This window comes from Giraffa tippelskirchi, chromosome 3 (assembly GCF_054371585.1).
Source record: "Giraffa tippelskirchi isolate mGirTip1 chromosome 3, T2T-mGirTip1v1.2.pri, whole genome shotgun sequence".
Classification (NCBI taxonomy): domain Eukaryota; kingdom Metazoa; phylum Chordata; class Mammalia; order Artiodactyla; family Giraffidae; genus Giraffa; species Giraffa tippelskirchi.
Window position 1 is genome coordinate 148,140,948 of NC_137277.1, and position 12,141 is coordinate 148,153,088.

The 12,141-nt window shown below is 38.0% G+C and overlaps 2 protein-coding genes across 23 annotated transcripts in view; one reads left to right on the forward strand and one right to left on the reverse strand.

Moving 5' to 3' along the window:
* The window catches only part of HYCC2 (hyccin PI4KA lipid kinase complex subunit 2), a 62,645-nt gene extending 61,600 nt beyond the window's left edge, over positions 1 to 1,045 (reverse strand). For 8 of the 21 annotated variants that reach the window (XR_014079984.1, XR_014079983.1, XR_014079988.1 and 5 more), the window contains exon 1: positions 673 to 734. The gene's annotated coding sequence lies outside the window, so the exon portion shown is untranslated. Of the gene's footprint in view, positions 1 to 221; positions 735 to 903 lie in introns of those variants that run through there. The other 13 variants (XR_014079986.1, XM_081581833.1, XM_081581829.1 and 10 more) reach the window with 4 other exon arrangements.
* NDUFB3 (NADH:ubiquinone oxidoreductase subunit B3) lies at positions 850 to 12,141 on the forward strand. Of its 2 annotated transcripts, none has more exons than XM_081581861.1 (3): positions 850 to 1,034; positions 8,668 to 8,809; positions 11,851 to 12,141. In XM_081581861.1, exons 1-3 carry the CDS (start codon positions 920 to 922, stop codon positions 12,005 to 12,007), a joined length of 414 nt encoding a protein of 137 aa, XP_081437987.1. In that variant the 5' UTR covers positions 850 to 919; the 3' UTR covers positions 12,008 to 12,141. The 2 variants fall into 2 exon arrangements, with proteins under 2 accessions (XP_081437987.1, XP_081437988.1); XM_081581862.1 differs by lacking the exon at positions 850 to 1,034 and adding an exon at positions 1,077 to 1,126.

Here is a 12,141-nt window from a genome sequence, read left to right on the forward strand (position 1 = left end):
ACTACTCTATCCCTCATGGTTCTTCGCCCACAGAGCCTGCCGGTATAGAAAACAGTCAAATCAACGAAACAAACAAACAAACAAACAAACCCAAAAAACTACTCAGACACATTAATAGGTTCCAAGACCTCCTCTTCCCAGGAGGGACAACCTAGTTGTTTGGGTAAATAACAGCCAAGGGTTACATAATGTATAGCTATGTAGAGTCTTCAGTATCTCACCGCCAAGTATGTATCTTTCTTCTCCGCTACTCCCGTTTCCACTGTGAGAAACGGCCCTAAGAAGAAGCAAGCCCTAGGATTTCTCTCAGGTGTCTGCAATGCCGCGTCCTCTTCTCTCTCTGAGCTCCATAGAAGGAATTCGTCCAGCCTTCACAACACCGTCTTGCTCCCGCCTCTCTCCGGTCTCCGCCAGCGCCACCGTAGCCCCCCACGCCCGAGGCTCCACGTCGCCCCGCAGGGCTCAGCCTCCACCCGCCTCGGCTGCTTCTCCTCCTCGCGACCCTTCCAAGCGGCTACCTGTCTCCTAGTGGTTCCGGAACCACCAAAACTCGGGCTAACGCCTTCCCAAACCACCCTCGGCAGATCCCGTCTATAGCTCCAGCAGCCGGAAAAGAAGAAAATCCTTCCTATCTGGCACTCCGCGTCCCCCAAAGACAGCGCCGCCGCCTACCTGTCACCCCGCTGCCTCCGGCTTCTTACCGCCACCGCCTCCCGCAGCAGCCTGCCAACTGCAGCGCAACAACTAGCCCTCTCATTGGGTGATTCCACGCTCCAACAACGGTGCCGCTGATTGGTAGCAGAATGCCTGCGGCCCTCCCCCTGTGCAGCGTCTAAAGATTCCGGACTCCTAGAAAGGACGACGTCGCGTCTTCCCCACCCTCTGTCCTCCAGTTTCCCTTACCTCGGTCAAACTACAGATGCGCAGATGTGCGGGGAAAATGTCCACTTCAAGCCTCCTTCATGTCACCTCCACTGGTCTAGGGATCTGTGACACCGGGCCAGCATGTTTAAATTCTCCTCTAGTTTCCTGCCGTAAGTAACTCGAGGTTACAGCTTCCGTTTCCGGTTGCCTCTGACTGGAGGGGTGAATCTTTGAGTGTCCTGAGAGGTCAGATTGCTGTCAGGTAAATTGGGGAGCTGTTGGGAGATCTCTCGCTCGGGAATAAGAATGAGACTTTATTCTGAGGATTGTCAAAAGGGAGAGACTAAATGGAGGATGATGAGAGTGTTCAAGAGGGAAAGAATCGAAGAACTAGCAGGAGAGAACTATGAAGTCCTGGAGTAGTGAGGGGTGGCTGTAGAAGGATGTAATGAGAATCACTGTAGTGATCCAGACACTTTTTTCCCTCCTCTGCCACCCTCAACATCCCCCACCCCGTGTTTTTTTGGTTTACCTTTGAGTCGAATGATGGCACAAGCATCCTCTAATTGAAAGTTTGTAAATTTACAATGCCTTCCTCACGAGCCTGTGTTTGTTGTTGTTGTTCTTTAGTCGCTAACTCGTGTCCGGCTCTTTTGCTACCCCATGGCCAGTTGCCCACCAGGCTCCTCTGTCCATGGAATTTCCCAGACAAGAATATTGGAGTGAGTAGCCATTTCCTTCTCCAGGGGATCTTCCCGACCCAAGACCCGCATCTCCTGCATTGCAGACGGATTCTTTACCGCTGAGCCACATGAGAGTTGCTCAGTTGTCTCTGGCTCTTTTGCGACTCCGTGAACTGTAACCCACCAGGCTCCTCTATCCGTGGGATTTTTCCTGGCAAGATTACTGGAATGGGTTGCCATTTCCTCCTCCAAGGGGTCTTCCTGACCCAGGGCTCCAGCCCGCATCTCCTGCATTGCAGGCGGAGTCTTTACCGCTGAGCCACCTGGGATGTATAGTATACTTTTATTTATTTATTTATTTATTTATGAAGATTTAATATTTATTTATCTGATTGCAGTCGGGCCTTAGTTGCAGCACATGGGATCTTTGTTGTATCATGTGTGACCTTTCATTGCAGTGCTTGGTATCAGTGTTGTGGCAGTCAGCAGTTGTGGCACACCAGGCTTAGTTGCTCTGCATTGCAAGGCAGATTCTAAACCACTGGACCACCAGGGAAGTCCCTGTAGTAACTTTTAACTAAGATTTTTCTGGCATGAATGTTTATGACAGAGTTAAAATGAAAAGGAGATACAAAGTCATCATATTAATGTTTAGTGTGATTACTCTTTTTAAATTGCCTATACACGGATGCTGGAGAAGGCAATGGCAACCCACTCCAGTGTTCTTGCCTGGAGAATCCCAGGGACGGTGGAGCCTGGTGGGCTGCCATCTATGGGGTCGCACAGAGTCGGACGCGACTGAAGGGACTTAGCAGTGGCAGCAGCATACACAGATGCAGGGACTGAAAGGGACACTAAAGGTGAAACCAGTTCATTTATCTTTAATTTTCTAATTTTCCTATGGAAATCACAATTTTTTAAATGAGAAATTGAAACATATACTTCAAAGTCTTTTGTAAACTGTGAAATTATGTATATTTTAAGTGTCATTACCCATTTATTTCCTTCTTAGGGAAAGTATGCCTGCACTCTTCCTGTACTAGAGCCAGCTCCCTTTAGTGGAGGTTGATCTTCACCAAACTTATAGGTTCACTTCAGATGTAGATAGAATGAGGTGGGGGAAAAAATTAGTGATTACATATTCTTTCCTTGTTGAACTAATTTCCTTGCTGTTCTTATTTGAGCAGCTCTGAAATGGAAATTAATCACCTCTTACTGAAACCTTGACACAATTTAAGTCACTTTATCTAATTTTAGTTTTTATTGTGACATATACATAGCAGATGGAGAAGGAAATGGCAGCCCACTCCAGTGTTCTTGCCTGGAAAATCCCATGGACAGAGGAGCCTGATACATAACAGAAGGCTATATAAAACATAAGTACATTTAAACAAATTACAGTCAAGCAAACAATTGATCCCATTCAGTTCAGTCGCTCAGTCGTGTTCGACTCTTTGCGACCCCATGGACTGTAGCACGCCAGGCTTCCCTGTTCATTACCAACTCCCGGAGCTTGCTCAAACTCATGTCCATCGAGTTGGTGATGCCATCCAACCATCTCATCCTCTGTTGTCCCCTTCTCCTGCCTTCAATCTTTCCCAGCATCAGGGTCTTTTCCAAGGAGTCAATTCTTTGCATCAGGTGGCTAAAGTATTGGAGTTTCAGCTTCAACATCAGTCCTTCCAATGAATATTCAGGACTGATGTCCTTTAGCATGGACTGGTTGAATTCCTTGCAGTCCAAGGGACTCTCAAGAGTCTTCTCCAACACCACAGTTCAAAAACATCAGTTCTTTGGCACTCATCTTTCTTTATGGTCCAACTCTCACATCCATACACGACTACTGGAAAAACCATAACTTTGACTAGACGGACCTTTGTTGGCAAAGTAACATCTCTGCTTTTTAATATGATGTCTACGTTTGTCATAGCCTTTCTTCCAAGGAGCAAGCATCTTTTAATTTCACGGCTGCAGTCACCATCTGCAGTGATTTTGGAGCCCAAGAAAATAAATCTGTCACTGTTCCCATTGTTTCCCCATCTATTCGCCAACTTTCAGGTTAGGAAATAAAGCATCGGCAAAAGTTTAAAATATGCATTCTCAACAGAGATGATTGTCTTTAAGTCAGTAAAAATTGGTTCTTGTTGGGTGGGGATGAGAGGACAAAAAAAAAAACACCCTGATATATTAACAATACAATGGTTTGTGGCCCTCCAAAAAGCCATAGTACATAAACTGGGGTATTAAAATTTCGTGTGGAGGGGTAAGGTGAGAATATGACTAACGGAAAAAAAGGTCTAAAAAAGCTCTTTTGGGGTACAGTAATTACAATACTTTGAAAAACACTGCCTTAGAAGTTCTGTGAATGAGTTTCTGTGATTCCATCTCCACCAGGAGGTAACCACTTTCCTACCTTGTAATAATCATGTATTTGTTTCACTTAAATTTTTCCACGATGCATTGCTAAAAAATGAATTGTTAGGTTTTTTTCATTAATATAAATGGCATTAAAAGTTATATATATTTTTTCTGACTCACCCCTTGCTCATTGTTTGTGAAATTCATTCATACTCTTCCATAGTTGTAAATTTGAGTTGTTTACAGTTTGGGGCAAGCGTAAATAATATGACTAGAAAGATTCTTATAACATAAACCTGTTATACAGATGCAAGAGTTTCTCTAGAGCAGTGCTGTCTAATGCAGATATAATTACAAACCACGTACTTAAAATTTTCTAATAGCCATATTAAAAAAGTATAAAGAAACAAAATTAATTTTTAAAATTTATTTGCTTTTAATTGGAGGGTAACTGCTTTACAATGTTGTGTTGGTTAAGAAACATTAAATTATTTTTAATAGTATATTTTGTGTAGCCCAGTATATATATTCAAAATATCATTTTTAAATGTACTCAGTTTTAAAAGCTACTAATGAAATGCATTTCTTCATGCTGTCTTCAAAATTGGTGTATTTTATTTTACCCTTACAGAATATGCTATTTATATATATGTGTGTGTGTGTGTGTATATATATATATATATATATATGTATGTATGTATGTATTTATAAAAACACAGTGCCTATGACTGGAATTGCTAGGCCATAAGATATTCAAGGGACTTCCCACGGGGCTCAGTTGTTAAAAAAACAAAACAAAACAAAAATCTACCTGCCAATGCAGGACGTGCAGATTCTATCTCTAGGTCGGGAAGATCCCCTGGAGGATGAAATGGCAACCCACAGTATTCTTGCCTGGAGAATTCCATGGACAGAGGAGCCTGGCAGGCTACAGTCCATGGGGTCGCACATTCAACACAACTGAGCATGCACACATGCAAGATATTCAAATGTTTTAACTTTTCTGGGTCATACCAAGGTTTTTTACAGTGGTTGTGTTAAATTGCATTCTCACCACCTGGGTGTGAAAGTGGAAGTCACATCATCACAGTGTGTTTTTACAGTCTTGTAAGGTTGGTTCTAACTTCATGTTTTATGAAGAAACTGAAGTTCAGCAAGATTAAAATGATTTATCCAGGATTTTACAGCTGTTAATGGTGCACTCGGAGAAGGCAATGGCACCCCACTCCAGTACTCTTGCCTGGAAAATCCCATGGACGGAGGAGCCTGGTAGACTGCAGTCCATGGGGTCGCTAAGAGTCAGACACAACTGAGCGACTTCACTTTCACTTTTCACTTTCCTGCATTGGAGAAGGAAATGGCAACCCACTCCAGTGTTCTTTCCTGGAGAATCCCAGGGATGGGGGAGCCTGGTTGGCTGCCGTCTGTGGGGTCACACAGAGTCAGACACGACTGAAGCGACTTAGCAGCAGCAGCAGCAGGGTTTAATACCAGATCTGTACAGCACCAAAGCCTGCATTTCAGTAGAATTCCAAGATCAGGATATCATTGTCTGATTTATGGCTATTCTGAAGGAGAAATAATTTTAAAAGTAAATGAAGCTTCCCTAAAAATATTGTTCAACTTTTTGTTCTTTTTGAAAATTCGTTGAAATACTTAGTAAATCCCTATAAAGGGACTCTTTCTGAAGTATTTTAATTAGATAGAAGAGAAAATACATTGAATTTATTAGAGGAAATTTGTTTAGGAGAAATGAGTGTTCATGTATACTTACTTTTTTTTCAAAGATTTATCTCCCAAATTACTTAATATTTTGAGCATAGTAATATTATAACTTTGAGATAGCCTTTATACCATAGTAATATTTCAATTTTCATTTTAAAAATCAAGTTTTTTAATAAAAAATTGACCTTTGGTTTTGTATTTTCTTCTAAAGTACATTGATACTTTAGTAGGTTTAATGTTCTAGAATTTCCAAAAAAAGAATTTGCCTTGTAATCCAAAGATTTTTGGAATGAAACATTATTTAAAAAAATTTTTTTTTTGCCTCAGGGAACTCAAACCAGGGCTCTTTGACAACCTAGAGTGGTGGGATGGGCTGGGAGGTGAGATGGGGTGGGAGGTGGGATGGGGTGGGAGGTGGGAAGGAGGCTCATATGTAAAAGGGAGGGGACATATGTATCCCTATGGCTGATTCATGTTGATATGTGGCGGAAACCAACACAATATTATAATTATCCTATCCTTCAATTAAAAATGAATTAAAAAAAAGTTTTGAAAACGTAATCTGAAGAAGCCAACATTTTATCATTATAATTAAATGCTTCTAAAAGTATTTCTTTTGTGATAATGTATTGAATCTCAAAAGTCAGACTGAAACCTGAAACCATAATTTGTTTCCTTTATATTATTGAATCCACTGAACAGTAATGAAATAATGGATTAAATGTTTTATTCAAAACTGTGAATGTTGTAGTTTTAACTTGTGTTTGTTGGGTATTGGTTTTTATTCTCCTTTAAATGTGAAGTCATCAACATAATGTTTTAAATAAATTTAATTTAAATAAATAATGTTTTAAACCAATTTAATGTCTATAAATAAAAACATAAGTGTTGGCTGATTTGTTGAAATTACTTTGTACAATTTTGTCCCCCATATTCTGGGAACTATTGTTTAATGAAATGAGTGCTTCACATAATATGTCTTTAGTATACACTATCTAATAATTACCTCTGTCTTCTAAAATGCAGTGTAGGAATCCTGCCTTATTATTGGACTTGTTTATACTTATAAATGCAGACAAAATGGTAATAATTATTTGGTTTGGTTTTATTTCTGGAAAGCAGTGATTATAGAATTGCTACTGCTAATCTTACACAAATTACAGTATAGCATTATTAATTCATACCTTCATAATTTGAAATTCATAACAATGTAGCTGGGGACTGAGCTCAAGTTTATTTCTGTATTATTTTTAAAAATAACACTAGAAAACTGAAATCTTTATATACCCATTCAGTTCAGTCACTCAGTCGTGTCCGACTCTCTGTGACCCCATGAACCACAGCACGCCAGGCCTCCTTGTCCATCACCAACTCCTGGCGTCCACCCAAACCCATGTCCATTGAGTTGGTGGTGCCATCCAACCATCTCATCCTCTGTCGTCCCTTTCTCCCCCTGCCCTCAATCTTTCCCAGCATCAGAGTCTTTTCAAATGAGTTAGCTCTTTGCATCAGGTGGCCAAAGTATTGGAATTTCAGCTTCAAAATCAGTCCTACCAATGAACACCCAGGACTGATCATTGGGAGCAATTTTATTTAAGCAAACATTGATTAAAAGGGGGTCCTAGGACTCTGTTAATGGAAGAGAATATAAAAAAGAGAATACTTATATTTATGTATGTATATGTCTGAATCACTTTGCTGCACACATGAAACTAACACAACGTGTGTGTGTGTGTGTGTGTTTAGTCGCTAAGTCATGTCTGACTCTTCGCAACCCCGTGGACTATAGCCTGCCAGACTCCTCTGTCCTTGGGATTTCCTAGGCAAAAAGACTGGAGTGGGTTGCCCTTTCCTTCTCCAGGGGATCTCCCCAACCCAGGGATCAAACCCACATCTCCTGCATTGCAGGTGGATTCTTTACCACTGAGCCACTGGGGAAACCCAACACATGTAGGTCAACTATATTTCAATAAAAAATGTTTTTAAAAGTCTCTGTTGATCTACTACAGGAGTCAGCAAACTACGGCCTGCTGGCCAAATTCAGCCCATTGCCTGTTTTTATGTGGCCAGTGAGCTAAGAAGAATTTTTACAGATGAACATTTACAATCAATTTGATACTAAGGAACACTAAACTTTGAGCCCCTGTTAAGCAAAATGTTACCCACCTAGAGGGAATTGCATTTTTTTCCATCAGAAGACTTGTATTACAAAAATTATACTCAGCTGTTATGTTTTGAATTATATTAGTAAGATATTTATGGAAATTTGTTTTCTCTCCTGTTATATAAGTACCTACATAATATCCTTGATTTTACCTCGTGACCAATAAAGCCTAAAATATTTACTGTGTGGCTTTTCACAGAAAAAGTTCATGTGATCCATATATATTAACCACAGTAATACTGCAGTTTTAAAGAATTGTCTGAAGAAAGCAAGTAATGAAACAGTATATACAATATTTTATTATACGTATTCATGCACTGTGAAAGACTTAAAAAAACAAGTAGACAGTATTGCTTAAAAGTTAGGAGCGAAGGCTCTGAAATGAAGCTTTAAGGTTCAAAACTCAGCTGTACCATTGACTATTTTTGTTACCATCAGAAAGGTACTTAGTTTCTTGGTGCCTCTTTGGCTTCATCTATAAAATGAAGATAATAATAGTAATCTAAGTTCAAAGAGTTGTTTTAGGAAGACTGTAACAGAGTCGACACTTAAATTGTGTTAACATAGTGCACCTGGCACATAGGGCATGATAAATGTTTCCTATTATTATAATTAAGAAATAAACCAAATAGTAAATGTTCTCTCTTAGTGATGGGCTCTTTTTATATCTTGTGTATGTATATTTCCAAACCATGAACATGTATTAGTTATGTAATAAGACACTTTAATAAAATTTCTTAACTTAGAGTTTTCAAATATTGGCTCTCTTTTCAAAAGTCACTTTAAATGTTTTGCCTTAAAGAAAATAGTAAACTTGGGTACTTGATATCTGTAATGTATGTATTTCTCCCTTAAATTAATTTTTTTCTATAGACATGGCCCATGGACATGGACATGAACATGGTCCTAGTAAAATGGAACTTCCAGATTATAAACAATGGAAGATAGAAGGGACACCATTAGAAACTGTCCAGGAGAAACTGGCTGCACGAGGACTAAGGGATCCATGGGGCCGGTAAGAACAATCAAATAATTTAGATAGAATTTATCCTAGAGAAACAGTATCTATGTTCCTTTTCAATATATCTCTTTTAAAAAAAAAATCAGTGAAAATGGCTTTTTACGTTTAAGTTTTAAGATCAGCTTTATTAAAATATCACTTACAGTAAAATTCACCCTATTTTAAATGTATCTTTCTGTGAGTTTTGACAGATATGTACAGTTATGTGACCACCACCACAGACATGATACAGAATACTTCTAGCATACCAAAAAGCTCCCTCATGACCCTTTGTACTCAGTGCTATCCTGCCCCTGGGCCCTGGCAACCCTTGATCTGCTTTTTCTAGAATTTCATGCAATTGGAGTTATACAATCTATAACCTTTTGTTCTGGCCACTTTTACTTAGCATAATGCTTTAGAGACTTAGGTACATTGTTAACTTATAGCATAGTTTCTTTTCTATTGCTGAGTACTACTCCACTGTATGCATATATGTCATTTTATTTACTGTTCACCAGTTCCGTCTGGGTTTCCAGTTTTGGGCTATTATGAGTAAAATTGCTTTAAACATTCAAGTACAAATCTGTGTGAGCATATGCTTTTATTTCTCTTGAATAAATACCTAACAGTGGGATTTCTGAATCATTTGAAAAGTGTTTTTTTGTTTGTTTGTTTTTTAAAAGAAAAACTGCCAAACTGTTTTACAAAATGGTTGTACCGTTTTGCATTCTCAACCAGCAATGTATGAGAATTTCATTGTTCAGTGTCCTCATTAATACTTGGTATTGGGTCTTTCCTGGCAGTCCAGTGGTTAAGACTCCATGCTTCTGCTTCCGTGCTTCCACTGTAGGGGGTGTGGGTTCAATCCTTGGCTGGGGAACTAAGATCCAGCATGCCCTGTGGTGTGGCCAAAAAAAAAAAATACTTGGTATTATCAGCCTTTTAATTTTAGCCACTCTAGTGAATGTGATAATAACATCTCTTTGGTTTTAATTTGCATTTCCATGAAGAATGAAGATCATGAGAATCTTTTCATATGCTTATTTTCCATTTGTATATTTTCTTTGGTGCAGTGTCTATTCAGATCTTTTGCCCATTTTATTTATCAGAATGTTTTTCTTTTATTGAATTATAAGAGTATATATATGTTGTTTTAAATGATTTTATTTATTTATTTATTTTTGGTCCCACTGAAGAATGTGGGAATCTTAGTTCCCCAACCAGGGACCAAACCCAGGCTTTCTGTGTTGGAAGCACAGAGCCTTAGCCACTGGGCCACCAGGAAAGTCCCCAAGTCCTTTATCAGATAAAAGTTTTGCAGATTTTTTCCCAGAATATGACTTATCTTTTCATTTTCTTAATAATGTCTTTAAGACAGTTTTAAATATTGATGAAGTCCCAATTTAGCATTTTTTTCTTTTATGGTTTGTGCTTTTTGCACCCTAAGATTTTCCTAATCTTTCTTCTGGAAGCTTTTATAGCGTTCTTTCTTCCATTTAGGTATATGATCCATTTTGAGTTAATTTTTAATGTCATATGAGGTAAGGATGAAGGTTAAAGTTTTTGCACATAAACATCCAGTTCTAGCACTGTATATTAAAAGACTGTCTTTCCCCATTAGTTGACCTTGACACCATTGTCAAAAATCTATTGACAATATCTGTGTGGACTATTTCTGGATTCTTTTTGTTACCTTGATCAATATGTCTATCTTTTGTCAATACAACACTATCTTTGGATCAGATAGTATAAAATGAGATGTCTGATTTTTTTAAAAATACTGTGCTAGCTATTCTAGGTTCATTGTATTTATATTTAAATTTTAGAATGAGCTTTTCAGTTTCCGCAAAAAGCCTGCTTGAATTTTAATTGGGATCACCTTGCATCTTTAGCTCAATTGAGGATGATTTATGTCTTAACAATGTTGAATCTTCTAGTCCATGGACAATTTAGATCCCCTTTAATTTTCTTAGCAGTTTTTATACAGTCTTGTACATAATTTATCCTGAATTATTCCATATTTTTATGCTATTATAAATAGTATTTTTAAACTTCTGTTTCCAGGTGTCCATTGCTGGTGTATAAAAATATAATTGCTTTTTATATATTGACTTTATCTTGTTACCTTGCTAAATTGACTTTTTAGTTCTAGCAGATGTTTCTCAGAGATTTCTTAGAATTTACTTCATAGAAGATGATTTCATCTACAAAGACTGCACTTTTCTTTCAATTTTTTTTTTCTTGAGTTATTGCACTGGCTAACACTGCTAATATAATATTGAATAAAAGTGGTGTATGTGGACATCCTAGTTTTGTTCCTAACTGGGGAAAGCATGCAGTCTTTCATCATTAAGTAGGATGATTTATCCGTACCTGTGATAGAACCCTTTTTCTCACTGGAGCTCTCTGATTTGTTTCCTTCTGTGTTCTGGATACTCAAAAGAACTATTACCAATAGCAAGAAATTAATCTTCTAAAGTTCAGACTTATATGACAGGGAAAAGCAATGATCCCATTGAATAGTAATAGTAGTATCTAGTAGTACTCTTTGTGCCGAAATACATCATACATTACTCTGTTTAATCTTTATAATAACACTATAAGGTTGATAGTAATCATTACGGAGTAGAAGAAACAGTAATTTGTTGAGCTTAAAAGGTGTGTATCTCATAAAGTGGCAGAGCTAAGATTAATACCCAAGTCTCTTAACTTCCTCTTTCCATGAAGCTATAATGACTAGCATGGGCAAAGCTATACAACTGACTTGTGATGGATAGGCCAAGGTGAGTCTTGCATTTGAGAATTCTGTAACATTCTGAGTATTATGACTGTGAAATATGAAACCATCAAGTGCTTTTTCTTGTATTTCATATATGAGATCTGAGCATATAGAGCTACTTACCTTATACCACAGAACAATTCCTATTGTGATCCACTTAAATTATCTTATATAAGGTAGCATTTAAGTCGTTAGAAAGGTGAAAATCAAATTTATTTTACTTAATGAATAAGTCATATGTGATTATAATTTTCCCCTTTTTTTTCCCCTCTAGCAATGAAGCTTGGAGATACATGGGTGGCTTTGCAAATAATGTTTCCTTTGTTGGAGCATTATTAAAAGGATTCAAGTGGGGATTTGCTGCATTTGTGGTAGCTGTAGGGGCTGAATATTACCTGGAGTCCCAGAAAAAAGATAAGAAACATCACTGAAGATAAAGCCTGGAAATATCTTTTCATGTCTTAACTTTCTTATAAAAAGATTTCTTCACTGTAGCCTACTCACCTATGTGTTTATTCCTTAAGGAATACTAGTAAGATTTAATAAAATAAGAAAACATGTACAA